This window comes from Periplaneta americana, chromosome 4 (genome assembly GCF_040183065.1).
Source record: "Periplaneta americana isolate PAMFEO1 chromosome 4, P.americana_PAMFEO1_priV1, whole genome shotgun sequence".
In the NCBI taxonomy this organism is placed as follows: Eukaryota; Metazoa; Arthropoda; class Insecta; order Blattodea; family Blattidae; genus Periplaneta; species Periplaneta americana.
The window spans coordinates 166,275,807-166,292,082 of record NC_091120.1 but is presented as its reverse complement, the minus strand read 5'-3'; the positions used below and the strand labels follow the sequence as shown (position 1 = coordinate 166,292,082).

At 35.8% G+C, this 16,276-nt stretch overlaps 1 protein-coding gene across 1 annotated transcript in view; it reads left to right on the top strand.

The window, feature by feature from the left end:
- Window positions 1-14,081, top strand: part of LOC138698397 (alpha-N-acetylgalactosaminidase-like) — a 33,160-nt gene extending 19,079 nt beyond the window's left edge. Inside the window, exons 6-10 of the mRNA XM_069824271.1 lie at window positions 1,837-1,998; window positions 5,789-5,986; window positions 10,440-10,604; window positions 12,483-12,555; window positions 13,947-14,081. Of these exons, the coding sequence (XP_069680372.1) occupies window positions 1,837-1,998; window positions 5,789-5,986; window positions 10,440-10,604; window positions 12,483-12,555; window positions 13,947-13,990 (642 nt within the window). The 3' untranslated portion in view covers window positions 13,991-14,081. The remainder of the gene's footprint in view (window positions 1-1,836; window positions 1,999-5,788; window positions 5,987-10,439; window positions 10,605-12,482; window positions 12,556-13,946) is intronic.
- The last annotated feature ends 2,195 nt before the right edge of the window (window positions 14,082-16,276 follow it).

The window sequence follows — 16,276 nt, the reverse complement described above, 5'->3', positions numbered from 1 at the left end:
AATGGAGGCTCTGGTGGTGGTCTCATTTTGTGTTGCCATTTCATAACATGGGAATGGTCGATCATATGTGATTAGGATAAGGTTGAAATCGTCAAAAAAGGCTAGATTCTGAGAAGGTTAAATGCCGTAAAAATAAATTATGGTGGTGGTGGTGGTGGTAATAATAGCTAAGAAGAATATTGTTCTTTCTTCCAAACCATTTTTGTTCTGAGATGTTTCGTTGCTTTAAATCTGAAATCAAGTGACATTGTAACAGCTTCTTCAGTCTTATTAGAAGAGCCCCTAAACGTTTGCCATTTATTCATTTAATTATATATGAGGAAAATAACAACCAGCATAGGGGCAAACTTCAGGAATTAATTCCTGACAGAAAAAGGAACAAAAAAGTTCATGTGAACATATGTCTGGAATACAGCATAATTACATTTCATTACACGACACTAGCCATTTCATTTTTGACAAATTTAGAGTAGATGTTCAAAGTGTCCATCACGAGCTTCAATGCAAGCACTCACATGTTGTATCATAGATTGATGCACCCATTCGAATGCTCCTGCCTGTAACTGAATAGTGTCAGAGGCGGCACTGACACGTTGTTCAAGTGTCTGCACATCAAAAACTGACTCAGCATACGCGACACTTTTTAGGTGCCGCCACAGTTAAAAATCAAATGGTTTAAGTCCGGTGATCGATTAGGCCATGTTACAAGACCTTCTTTCCGATCCATCTGCCAGGGAAGATGTTGAGATGCTGGTGACTGTCAACATTGAAAAACATCTAGTATGGAACAAAGGGATTTTCGGACATATGTTCACATGAACATTTTTGTTCCTTTCCCTGACAGGAATCACTTCATAAAGTTCGTTGCTACAGTTCATATTCACTCTATATTTTTTTGTTGTCCGTGGTAGTCTAAGTAGTAACCATGCTTACCTTAGATCCGAGTTCGCAGTTCAATCCTAGCCAAGGGCGATAGATTTTAAGGGAAATAAAAATCCTTAGCATGGTTTCCTTCAGAAAAGAAGTAAATCTGAGAATCCCATGTAGATTTACAGTACGTAAAAAATTCTATCTCTGATAAAGGACACAAGTCAAAATCTTATATCCATTTGAGGGGCTTAGAACAAAAAGCAGGTACCGGTAAGTGAAGGAAACCTAGTTTTGAGGAAATTACAGTTAAAGTTCTACATGCAATGAAATATTATACACTAGTTTGGTAAAATGATGCCCATATAGCAGCACTGCACAGTGTGATCACTTACCTGATTTTATCTCAAAGAAACCTCCTATTGGGCTATCACAACACGCACCTACCTCATTTTTTTAATAATGTCACTTACCTGCTTTTTGTTCTAAGCCCCTCATTTCTGATTCACATCAAATTTGAAGTAGCATAATGGGCCCATATAAGTGGCATAACTACGTGTGATTTTATCTCATCCTTTATCTGTAATCCATACCTCGCTATTATACATTTATAATTTGTCTTTTTTTAATCAAGATACTGTGAACGATGGTTGTAGAAATGTTCAGAACAGCACTCCCAAAAAATGTGCCAAGTCTAACGTTATATCTGTCTGCAATTTCAGTACTGGTACATAATATATTGCATTAAGCTCTTTAATAATTACATTAAATACCGGTATATAATTAATGCATGACAATGGTTATAAACTTATAATATAGAAAACATATCTGAGTAATAAAATTTTAGACATTTCTTAAGTATCTCTTCCGTTATGATGAATCTCATAGGAGGTGAGTGCTTTTTGTGGATATGTATTGAGATATGTGTTAAAGCAAAGATTACTGCTAATTGAAATATTACTGTTGCAGCCAGATTTTGAAGCTCTGAAGAAAACTTGCAACTTGTGGCGTAATTATGGAGATATCGGTGATGCCTGGGCAGATGTGGAGGACATCATGAATTTTTTCGCGACGAATCAAGATAAGATAGCGCAGCATGCCGGTCCAGGCCACTGGAACGATCCTGACATGGTGAGTTCATTCGAAACTAATCAGATTATGAGCAGCCACTGCTGAGCAAAATAAGGAAATGATCAACACTGACTGTGTTTTCGAATGTCAGCGTATAGCTTCTCATAGCAGAAGAGATAGAAATCATATTCACAGACACTGCTGCTTCACATTTCAAGTTTGCCACAATTTTAACTAAAAGATTGTGATGACAGAGTTTTACATCAGAGAATCAGTTCAAATCTTGATGGGCCGAAGTAGAATTTTGGTGGAAAAGACTGTATTTGGATAAATTTAAATAAGACTCTTGTTAGTTCGGCCATTCCTTGCACAGTAGGGTGCTGGATTACTGAAAGTACTTAAAAATATAGGTAAATTTAATGTTATAGGCTATGCCAACCACTCTTTGCAGTTCTAAATTGAAACTAGAACGTTCCACATGTGACTGACATGTGTATACATAAAGAGTGTGCCGTAAGTAATGTCATTAATTTATTCTTTGCGATATTTCAAACAAAACAGTTTAATACAATTTTGCTTGTTTTTGCTTTCTTTTCGACATAAAAATTATTTTATATGAAAATTTTTATGGCGTGTTTAGGGAAAACCATTGATTGAATTCCCAATATTCTCAGTCAATTTAAGAGAGCAATGTATTATGATAATACAGTAAAACCCCGATAAGACACTGTTCAAGGGACCATGTGAACCGTGTATTAACTGGGACCGCGTATTAGGTGGGTATACTAATTTTGACTTATATACAGTATCTATTAGCATTTGTCTTTGTTGAAATCCATGATTCATGAAAGATAATACAGTATTACTCCATTATGTAATTACTGTACTGTACGTCAAAGACATTTACAATATATACTGGATACTTAATTCTTTTGAAAAAAAAAAAGTCATTCATAGTTGTTTGCCGTGTGCGTGTAGGTTACTCCAAGTCCTCATGTTTACCACACTTCAGTTTCCTGCGATTACATCCTCCCTACATCGCAGCTGTAGTGATTGAGTCGCGATTTTTTATTATTGTTCTTAATGTCGATGATGCGATTCCTAATTAGTCAGAGAGTTGTTTCTGATTAAGAGTACTGTTCTCATCGTACTTTCGTAAGATTTCCAGTTTTTTCGACACAGAAAGCACTTTTCGTTTAACACTCATTGTAATCACATTCACAGACACTTCAATACACTAAAGGACAACAAACTGCCCTGCAAAAGTTTCCAAAATTTTATTACGGCTGAGTGAGGAATGCTGTTTGAGAGAGAGGGTTAGCAAGAGGGTGAGGTATTGTAACTGTATGTAGGCTTTAACCACAGATAAGGAGTCGAATAAGAGACTGTAACAAGAGGGTGGGGTATACTAAGGTATGAAGTATGAAGGTTTAAATGCGCAGGTAAAGAGTCGAATACCAATACTTTTCAGGTCAATGGCACCAGTGAGTTCAATGACCAAGATGTTTCATTGCTGTTACAGTACATTGCTGAAAATTACATCGAAAATATTCCACAAAATCAGCGTATTATGCGGGACTTGAGCGCAACAAACGGGGTTTTTATAAAGGCGTTATATATGAAATGTCCAGGGATGGGACTAAATAAGCGTATTACACGGGATAGCATAATAAGCAGGCGCGTCTTATCGAGGTTTTACTGTATATGATTAAAAGAATTTTAGTTGTCCTATATGCAGAAATTTGATCTGAATGAATGTAACATTGAAAAATTCCTTTTCAGATCAAAAAGTTACACTTGTTCAGATCAAAATTTCTGCACATTTAAAGGATAAAACTAAAATTCTTTCAATCATATATTATCATTAGAGAGCGCATTTGGGGTTTGTAAACTGCGAGGTTAACTGCAACATCGACAATGGGTATGAGCAGCATGTACTGGTAAAGCAGTGCACCGTACTGTCCTCATACAGCCAGAACCACACCAAAGCTTGGTAGTACTGTCGTTTGAACTACAGATTTCTAGTGTTTCCTGAATGCACTTTAAAATATAAAACCATCTATTGTTTGCATTTTACATTACTATGTTTAATATTATTAGTACCACACCATGGCCTGAACAGCAATATTTCTTCTTAAATTGCATTTCCGAAAACTTACTTTCATTTTCTGTGTGACAGTGAAAACATTTTCTTCGCTAGAGTGAATTTGCTACAGTAAGCTTATTCTGAATATCGTCTGTAAATACAGTATCACCTGGATTTCAACATTAAAAAAAGTTTTTCTTTAATATAAAAATAGTATACTAAAACATTTTAGACAGTGTATTTTTTGTTTAGGATTATGCCATGAATACTATACATTTATTGTTTCATAAACGTTTGTTGCTGTTGTTTTCATAATACGATTTTGTAAATGTTTTGTGAATTATGTATTACCAGTACTAATAAGTCACAAGGCACCATAGCATAAAGAATTGTCATGGTACCAGAAATTCAAAATACAATGTCAGGTGCCACAGTAATTAAAATAAAATTTAACAACAACAATAATGCTGCTGCTGCTGATGATGATGATGATGATGATGAAGATGAAGATGATGATGATGATGATGATGATGATGATGATGATGATGCGGATGACGTGAATATGTTAGGAGAAAATCCACAAACGAATAGGGAAAACAGGAGAATTTTACTGGAAGCAAGTAAAGAGATAGATTTGGAAGTAAATCCCGAAAAGACAAAAGTATATGATTATGTCTCGTGGCCAAAATATTGTACGAAATGGAAATATAAAAATTGGAAATTTATCTTTTGAAGAGGTGGAGAAGTTCAAATATCTTGGAGCAACAGTAACAAATATAAATGATACTCGGGAGGAAATTAAACACAGAATAAATATGGGAAATGCCTGTTATTATTCGGTTGAGAAGCTTTTATCATCCAGTCCGCTGTCAAAAAATCTAAAAGTTAGAATTTATAAAACAGTTATATTACCGGTTGTTCTTTATGGTTGTGAAACTTGGACTCTCACTTTGAGAGAGCAACATAGGTTAAGGGTGTTGGTGCTTAGGAAAATATTTGGGGCTAAGAGGGATGAAGTTACAGGAGAATGGAGAAAGTTACACAACATAGAACTGCACACATTGTATTCTTCGCCTGACATAATTAGGAACATTAAATCGAGACGTTTGAGATGGGCAGGGCATGTAGCACATATGGGCGAATCCAGAAATGCATATAGAGTGTCAGTTGGGAGGCCGGAGGGAAAAAGACCTTTAGGGAGGCCGAGATGTAGACGGGAAGATAATATTAAAATGGATTTGAGGGAGGTGGGATATGATGATAGAGAATGGATTAATCTTGCTCAGGATAAGGACCAATGGCGGGCTTATGTGAGGGCGGCAATGAACTTCCGGGTTCCTTAAAAGCCAGTAAGTATGTAAGTAATAGTTTCATAACTTTATAACGTAAACTTTAAAACCGAATATGTTGTAATTGGTACAAATACTGTACTTAAAAAATAAAATTAATATGTCAACGAGAAATTTCCCACTTCTCTACATTTTTATCAATTGGAACACTGGCGTTGCAACATCACAGGTCTACCAGTATGTCCTTTAGAATATTATCATTTGCAATATAGAGCAGAGTTCCAGGAAATTGTAATAATGAAGAATGCTTTTTAAGAAAAATATTTGCGTTTGAATAAAGGTGCTCCAGGATACCATACAAAAAAATACAAATTAGATGCATAATATTGACATTTTCCTCATAGTTACAGAGGAGAGTTTTTATACGAATAGAGTGTCTGTCTCTACTACTAATGATAAATCTCTTTCATGGCAGCTTATCATTGGAAACTATGGACTGAGCTATGACCAGAGCAAGACACAGATGGCGATCTGGGCGATCCTGGCTGCTCCCCTGCTCATGTCAACAGAGCTGAGAGACGTGAAACCTGAATTTAAAGCCATCCTGCAGAACAAAGAGATCCTCGCTGTCAACCAAGACGTGTTGGGTATCCAAGGCCGTCGAATCAGCAGAGTAAGCATGGAATAATGACATGTTTCTAGAATTAGGTTTACGAATTTGTGTATCGGTTAGATTTGTTTGCATGAAGGAAATCAATCACAACACGAACTTCATAGTTTATTATGGAATCTTTAGAGGCTTTATTTTTAAGTGTTCGTCTTAATGTTCCTGTGATGTAGCTGAATTTATTTATTTTTTCTGTTATATCCATTTCTCCCTGGTACGAGGTATCCTAAATCTTTGAACTGCGATATTTGCTCAATTTATTTATTTTTTCTGCTATATCCATTTCTCCCTGGTACGAGGTATCCTAAATCTTTGAACTGCGATATTTGCTCAATTTATTTATTTTTTTCTGTTATATCCATTTCTCCCTGGTACGAGGTATCTTAAATCTTTGAACTTCGATATTTGCTCAATTTATTTATTTTTTCTGTTATATCCATTTCTCCCTGGTACGAGGTATCCTAAATCTTTGAACTGCGATATTTCCTCAATGATTATGTCCAACATTATTTTTCAACTGATTGGGTTTCCTTCTTTAAAAGCTATTGTTTTAGTTTTTGCGGGTGATATTTTCATTCCATGTTCTTTAACAACCTTATTTAAGCAGTGTAGTATTTTCTGTAAATCATATTCGTTAATCGTTAACAGTGGCATAGCCAGAGTAATTATTTTGGGTGGGCCAGATATGCAGGGTTTAGAAAGTACCTGACCTATCTCCTGAGAATGCCGCTGTCGTCAACTCTCTTGAAACTCATTCTCGGAAGTCTTATTTAATAACATGGAAAATCATGATAAACAGTCATGCAAGACATACCTATACAAACGCTTCATAAAGTGAACTGGAGCTGTCGATATTTCCTAGCAACGAATCTGTCGATTACTGATGATGGATCCTTCAACAAATTCCAACTTTTCTCCCTCTCAATGGACAGAATTGCTAGATTACAAAGCCTTGTGCTTGACATGATTGTCGAATTTTTCTTCGTTTCAGAGCTTTGCCGTAATGAAGGACCAACATTTACTAATATCCATTTTTGGAGACTGAGGTGCTTCCGATAATGAATTTGCAAGAGCAAGAATATCGTTTAAACATACTAAATAAAATAAGGTGTCAAATTTTTCTAGCTGATGTAACAATTCAGTAGCCTCCACAGCTTTCTTTTTTTTATCGCTGCCAGACAATTTTTTAGGCCCAACCCAACACAGGTAAATTGGCTCTTGAAGAAATGCACGCATTTTTTACTTCTTACCTTAATGCTATCGCCTGTAACTATTGCTCTGGTTCCATGATTTAGTTTTAATTTTTAGTATTTTGCATAAAAAACGCAAAATTTCGCATATTTTTTGGGTGGGCCTGGGCCCTCCTGGCCCGCCCACTGGCTATGCCACTGATCACTAATAATATCCGATCATCTGTAAACAGCACAGTTTCTTCTTACGGTACTATAGTTAATAATAACTAGAGTCCTGTGTTTGATTACTTGGAATACAAGTTAGGTGTATCTTGATCATACTAGCTTCATGCTGCGGTCTCTCCACGCATGCTCCAGTACTGCGTGTTTACATCTATTCATGTATCTGTGTCTGTAAATCAGTGTACAACAGGAATAGTAGCTACTCATGTACAAAATACCGGTACAACTAGAATTTAATAGCAATAATAACAAGGTAATTGCTTAAAGGCAGTTTATATGCAATGAAATATAATTTTTTACCACTCTTGGAATGCTTGGAGAGGAATGTCATAATCAGGCTTCGGCCTAGGGACACGGAGTAACCACTATGAGGTTTAGAGTACACGGAGTATAAATGACCAGTGGCGTAGCGTCAATGTAAGCTAAAAAGCTTAGCTTCCCCAGTTAATAATAATTTCATAATAAACCTGCAGTTTATGGACAAAATTATTTATTAGAATTTATATTTACGCGTTAAATATTGTGATGCGGCAGCTCAGGATGATTTGTGATGCAGCAGTAAACAAGAAGCCTGCACACACCAGCTTCCAAGCAGACCGGTTTCTTCTGTGTAATCCACTCCGCAGATTTTCCATCACTTTCTAACTAAGCTACCCTAGTCGCAAGGCTCGCAAAGAAGCTAGCTTTAACATTTAAAATAAGTAGTTTCCGAGTTATCCCTTTTCGTGAGTTGTGTTCAGTTGAAGTGTTAGTGTGCATTGTGGCTGATATAATAAATAATGAGCGAAATAACAGTTCCTGACACTAATTTGCTTGAATTTTTTTTAGGACAATTGTATTATCAAGACTGACTTACGAACAAAAGTGTGATTTAAAAAACAAATGACCGACTCCCTTGCTGTCAATGAAGGACACAACCAAAAGACAGACGCATACTTACGTAATGATACTAATATTGTGATTTCTCTAAGTATGACAGGGAGTGAGCTAATGTTATACTTATACGTGTCTATTTGTTAAGAGATATGTGTAAACCGTGAAATCATATTTTATTACGTACCATTTGAGGTCATTCCTTATTGGTGTTACTTACGATGTTCCAACCAATCTTCGACTGCTGACTTGACATTGACTACTATTTATTTTAAGACTGTATTTTTGTAATACGTTTTCTCATACTGCATGAAAGACAACTTGAGTTAGCTTCCCCTGCTCAAAATTTCATACTACGCCACTGTAAATGACGTCATGATCCATGTGCAGTCACCCGACTGCAACAGCACAGGGGCTCCATAATGTGCATTACCGTTGTGTGTACGTGTACGTGTACGTGTACGTGGTACGTGTAACAGACTTCGGCGTAGGGACACCTGATTGAAGGTTACAACTCACGTTAATACTTTAATGGTAGACATTTATTGTCTACACTAGGAATGTACTGTATATACTGCATCTGTACAGAGTGAAATATATTTTGTGCCGTACTGTGACGTTCTGTTTACATGTTGAGACACGAAGTAATGGCGCTCTTCATTTCCCACTCCACTCGACCAACAGAACACTATCGTCCGTGCATTCTGAACTTCATGCGTTTCTGTGCCTAGAGACCGAAGCCTGAATCTCGATTATCTTACCATGTTCGTTTACTGAATGACTGAACTAACTGAAACATCCGTTGCAGTTGTCCAAAACAAGTTTATGTTAAGAAAAAAAAAATTCGTCGCCTATGGGAACTGAACCCATGATCTTTTGCATGTCGCTCGGACGTTGCAAGCGACTGAGCTATTATGGCAAGACACAAACTCTGTCATCTGCGTGGCGTGTTGCTCTTCTAAAGTCAGTCCGGTTCCAGTATTACACGGACAGGGAATGTACTAGCACAGTCTACTATACAGGGTGTTTAAAAAATATGGGGCATAATTTCAGGTATGTATTTCCCACATGTAGACAATCAAAATAGTTCATTACAACATGTGTCCGGAAATGCTTCATTTCCGAGTTATGGCCTTCACAACATTGAAATTCATCAGAACGTTTTTCTTTCTGCAGGTCGTTGTTATTACAGAAGATGTTCAAAATGTCCACCTCCTGCTTGAATACAGACCTCACATCGATGTCTCATTGACCTGCGAACACGTTGCAAATGATAAGGATACAATTGATACTCTTTCAACAGTCTCCAGACAGTCGTATGAGGAACACTGACTTGCAACGCTACCCTTCATGTGCTGATAGAAGGAGTCATGTTCACAGCCTCCAGAATCTCCTCCTGTACTTCTTGGTCGTCCCCTTCCCAAACCAGGAGAGTTAAATTTTCCATACTCGCACAGACGGTAATGGAGACGTACAAATATCTTCCGATCTGGACATTGTCGCTGTGGGTACCTCTCCTGGTACAAACGACGAGCCAGTGCAGCATTGCCGTCTGCCTTACCGTACATGAAGTGTATCTCTGCCAGCTCTTGATTTGAATACATGTCGCACAGTCTAACGCCTACACAACACTGAATGTAACCTTCGCCTCGGAATGAACTGTCAGAGTGCCCTCTTAATGTCTCCTTTGACGGCAACGACCTGCGGAAAGAAAAACGTTCCGGTGAATTTCAATGTTGTGAAGGCCGTAACTCGGAAATAAAGCATTTCCGGACACATGTTGTAATGAACTATTTTGATTGTCTACATGTGGGAAATAAATACCTGAAATTATGCCCCGTAATTTTGAAACACCCTGTATACAGTCACGAAGCTTGAGTTTTGAGGGTGCTAGAAACAATAGACTGTGACGGTACTATTTTGCATTGCCTGTAATGAGGCGATATTAGCGATCCTAGTGGTGAGCAACTATCTAATGTTTGCATATTTACTACGTATTGAGCTTCGCGACTGTATATACTAGACTGTGGTACTAGTATGCACCTTGTGCTGTAAACATCATCAAGACTATCTCGAAATTTTACTTCCATATCTGTTCCTTCGTCCATGTATCTTTAAAGGCCAGTCTAACGAGCAAATAAATGTGACTGTTAAAACCTAACACGTTTCAGGAATCGGACATCGAAGTCTGGACTCGTCCCATCTCCCCTGTAGTAGACGCAAATTTTTCATTTGCTGTGGCAATTGTCAGCCATCGCACAGATGGATACCCTTACCCGAAGACTGTTACCCTGAAGGACATAGGACTCACAAATCCAAATGGATACGTGTTTGAGGTAAGGCATATATCTGGAGTATATTTGAACATTAAAATGTGCCTTATGTAGTTGTAAAGCAGTTGAACTTGATAAACGTAATTATATTCTCAGTACCAGTACTGGGCTTTCATTTCAAAACTTCTCAGTTTAAGTAACTATTTATTTCAATTAAATTTAATTTAAACAAAATACACATCAGTTTATATATTGAGGGGAGAGTTTAAAACCAGTGTTAATTACATTTTAGGTCTAAACCCTCCACCCCCACTCCCTTTGAAATTGAAATGACACCCCTATATTTAAAAAGTAAGTACCGGTATCAAAATATACAGGTGCCATTTGAAATTTCAAAGGGGAGTTGAGATGGTGGTGGGGGAGTGAAACCTAAAATGCAATTAACATTGGTTTTAAAGCTCCCCTCAATATGTAAATTAACGTGTTCTTTTTATTAAATTAAAGTGAATTGAAATAAATGAAGAGTTCGCGGGAAAAACGATGAATGTCACAGTTTTGTTAACGTTGATGTCATTATCTAATTCAATGGATCACTACGAAATTTAATGTTGTTCTTAAGAAAAATGATAAAAAGGAGAATTATCACCACGAATGCAGTAATCCTTTCCTTTATTTTCTATAGAAACAGCACTACATCTTGCAGTAAGTTATAAACTCAATTAGATCATTATCAAATCCTTAACAGAAATGTGACATTCATCGTTTTTCCCGCGAACTCTTCAGATATTTATTGAGATTGGGAAGTTCCAGTACTTTAACATTAGTCTGCTAATTTATCATTTTAAGATTTTGACAATGTCAGAAAATTATATATGAGTTTGTGTAGGATGACCAAATTCACATCGACAGAAAAGAGAACACAAAGCTTTAAAAAGGAGGACTGTTCGAAAAAAGAGGACAGAAAATACGTACTTAGATTTAGGCTTAGGCCTGTATTACACTATAAATTACGTCAACACCTATTTTCTTACAAAATATTTACAGTAATTACACATTTAGGCTTATATCATACTTAAAAGTATGCTAATATTCCAAAATAATTATGATAAAACTTGATAATAATGATTTACAGTTAGCTACATTTAAAGTCAAGGGAACTATAATTATTAAACAGAACAGAAAATATCTATCTACATTTAGGCTTAGGCCTATATTATACTTAAAATTATGTCAATATCTATCTTATTACAGCATATTTATAATAAAACTTAATAATATGAAATGATTTTACAGTTAACTACATATGAAAGCCAAGGAAACTATAATTATTATCAAAATACATAAAAAGACCGCACAAAATTTGAATTTGATATTACTTTGTGAACAAAGAGAATTATGATCGTTGGCAAAGAATATATTCCGTCGATACTGCTGCGACCTACAGGCAAATTACTTGAAAAAGGCGTCAAATCATATAATTTCAAAATATCAGGCATACAAGTTACGAAAAGGAGGACATTTCTTGATTTTTTAAAAATCCTCCTGGACCCCGGACGAATGCCTAAAAAGGAGGACGTGTCCGGACAAAAGAGGACGTCTGGTCACTCTAAGTTTGACAGCTAATAATAAAAATAATAATACTTACTTACGGTTTTTAAGGAACCTGGAGGTTCATTGCTGCCCTCACATAAACTCGCCATCAGTCCCTATCCTGAGCAAGATTAATCCAGTCTCTACCATCATATCCCACCTCCCTCAAATCCATTTTGATATTATCCTCCCATCTACGTCTCGGCCTCCTCAAAGGTCTTTTTCTCTCCGGCCTCCCAACTAACACTCTAGATGCATTTTATAATAATAATAATAATAATAATAATAATAATAATAATAATGTGCAAGCCTAATAAATGTAATACGAAAGTCTGAACTTTTGTGTTACAGGATCTGTATGTGCCAGGCGAAGTTGAAGTGCTACTGCCAGACTCTCAGCTGAATGTAAGGGTAAATCCTACAGGTAAGCTAATTCAATGGATTTTATCTCAATACTGCAACATACCACGAACCTAGTCTATTAATAAATAATCCACAAAAAAAAATTAAAAAAAAAGGTGGATCATAAACCAAGCATTCTGATTCTTATTAACACATATGCCCCCAAAACAAACACATTTGTTAAATCAATTTAAATCACAAACCAAGCATTATGCTTCATTAATATATTCGTATGTCCCATCAAAAGTAACGTGATTTCCAGAAACAACAGAAGTCTTAACTCAAACCCTTTAACTCTTATTAATATATTTATATTAAATCCAATGGTATGTATTAGACTGTCATTTCTTCCTACATTATTAACATAATGTATTAGTCATAGTGACATAAAAGAAATTGAAGTCTTGAAAAATTTTGAATTCAATAAAAAAATTAATTGATTAACTAGCGGACTTACTCGTGTTAATTATGTAAGATCTGTGCGGCTTACAGCTGTTTCAGTGCTTCACGCACCATCCTCAGAGCCTACTAGATCTCGGCATCATCTCGAACTTCTCTGCCTGTTATGTGGGTGTGTTTGATTGTTGAAAGGTGTTGAAGAATAGAGTCAAATAGTGTGTGTGTGTACTGAAATTGATCTGTGTGTTGAGAATTTCAGTACACACACACTATTTGACTCCACTCTTCAACACCTTTCAACAATCAAACACACCCACATAACAGGCAGATAAGTTCGAGATGATGCCGAGATCTAGTAGGCTCTGAGGATGGTGCGTGAAGCACTGAAACAGCTGTAAGCCGCACAAATCTTACATAATTAACACGAGTAAGTCCGCTAGTTAATCAATTATATTCAAGTGTTAAAAGTAGTGTACGCTAGATTCAAAATAGATTATCAATAAAAAAACTCAGGCGCCACATAACTTTTTTGTTACTATGGCTACCTGACACCCAGAATAGATGTACATATCAGCCAGAGCTTCAATCAGAGGAGACACATGTGCAATTATAATATAAAAAAATGCATATCAGTAGTACGATTTTTAAAGAAATTCTTTAGGAACCAAACACTTCAGACCTGTTAGTAAATTAATTGTCATGGACACATTAATAGAAAAAGAATCAACATAATGTTCTGACGTTATTCTTCTGTTAAGATACTTAAATGTTTGACTTGGTTATGAACATCAGAGTTATGACGTAAAGAAAGCAATAAATTTGATTTTTGGTATAAGAAATGCTGAAAATTTGTTCTTGTAAAACTCTCGAAATTTATTTTTACGTCACATTTTCTTGATGTTTAATATGTCTAACTCCAAACTAATCTGCAATTGTTGTAATTTATAATCTAATCTTAATTTTACAAAGGACAATTTTCTATTGTAATTTTAAAATTATATTTATCTTTTCCAGGTGTTGTGTTCTTCAAAGCTACTACCGTTGGAAGTTCGTCCTGATTTTGATTGTGACTAATTTAAACGCCTTGTTATCTAAGATGCATTGCACAGTTGTTTATTGACTGACAAATACATTTTATAAGAAAATGTATAGGCTTATTTCATCTCATACTCCAGTCCCTACAATCCCAGGTACGAATATGACCACGTTTCTCACAACATAACCTAACATTAGTTATGAGCTTCTTGGTCTGAGGTAGTTGTAGATATTAACACACATTTTGAAGGGAAAGTAGAGTAAAAAGGGTACTAGTCACTCGTAGTTAGGGTAAATGGTTGCAAAATAATACATTTCCGTTTTAAAATTAATATTAAGTTCATTACCAACAATATATTTGCAACTCCTGCACTGGTTCATGGAAGAGAAATTTGGATTAGAAGAAAACAAGATGAAAACAGAATAACTTCAGAGATTTACCTTAACATACTACAATTGTATCCCTTACTCAAAGTGGAAGAATTAATAGAACCATCGGTAATTTTTCATTAAGATGATGTGTTCTATTCACTGGTCTATTTGTTAGAAAGTTTCTTGATGAGAAATTTCCTGGCAGTTGGTTTGGTCATGATGGACCAATCGTCTGGCCCACATGATCACCAGATATCACATTCTTAGATTTCTTCCTCTAGGGGTATCTGAAGGATATACAGAACTCCTGTTCATAAAATTGCAACTGTTTGCACCGGATAACTGTTCTGATATAGACACTGATTCATGATATTCTGAAAAATGTCCGGCAAGAGATATAATACCATTTTGAGATGCTAAGAGCTGAACATGGTGCACTGAGGATTGTGTGTAAATGATGCTCTGGAGGATGCTTGCAGCAGCAGAAGAAGAAGGTCTTCATTTAATACAACTCCTTTTTTTTTTACATACTTTCGTGGTCCTCAAACCAATGATTCTAAATAACTAATGTCAACTCATTTGCCCATTATCCTGTGCCTCCTCACCACTGTATAATATACCAATTTCTAATAGAATAGATCTTGGTAACGGGTTGAACAGACTGTTTCCATTTTATTTCACCTAATGATGGACCCAGTCCAAGCTTTGGGTTACTACATCTAGAATGTTATATAAAATCTAAAAAATTTCGCACTCCAACTGCAGACTTTGTGTGCTACAAAAAGAAAAACTGTCTAGTAAATGGGCTAATCTATGAATATAATCTTTGGACGTCAGAAGATACTGGTACAAACATAATCATCAACATTCATGGCTTGTGTTAGTGCCTATTAACCCCACCGTAATCTTGGTCTTCCCAAATCTCTTCTTCCTCTATGAGCGTACTCCAGCAGAGCTTTAGTAATCCTGTCACTTTCCATTCTCTCCACATGCTGAAACTAGTTTAATTCTGTGTCCTGCTATCCTGGTGTTTACAGATTAAATTTTAAGGGTTTCTTTTATTTCTTCACTACATCTGTGATCAAATAGAGGCAAGGACATCATTTCAGTTTTTTCTTGAGAGGGGCAAGATTTTTTAGGGAAGACCTTATAGGATACCATATATCACGTGGCGTACTCTCTCTATTTCCTGAAGAAATAAACTATTTTCCATACTGTAAACAGGGGTAAACTTGACTGCTGGAGTAAATAAACTAGACCATAAAACAAACAAGAACCAGAATGTGATGAAGAATGACGAGACCTTCTTTTGTAGAAGATATTTTAATATACCTTTGTGATAATCCTATTGCTTTTAGAAAATTCATGTTTCACTTTACTTACAATACTTTGATATATGCCATAATGGTTCCCAACATTTATTTGAAAATTTCCTGATGCATAATATCTTAAGGCTGTAAAAAAATTGTCATCTGGAGAAAGAGCATGGTTTCTGTCTGTAGTTGATTTGATTCTGTCTTCTATTTGATTTAACACCATATCTGCAGTATACTTATGGAGTCTAAACCTATTAAAAAACTCACTTTCATTCCATTTTTGAAAATGACGTACACTTGGCCTGAAAGTTCTTGCTCTGGATAAAATTCTTATATCTTCATCTTCAATTCCATTAAAAATTTCCATCAATTCTTCCATCACTCACAAATTACTAACAATATTTTTTTCCAATAAACAGTTTTAGGTTATAGTAAGACGTTTAATCACCTTGCATAGTTTAAACTACCAAACTTGGTGGTTTAAACTAAACTAGTGTTTAAACCAAGAAAGGTAGTTGAACTGATCTTGAGAATACGGTGTTTTGTAATGTTGTGGAATTTAATCGATTAATCAATCAATTTCTGTTGTAAGATTAATCGATCAAAAATTATTAATCGAAT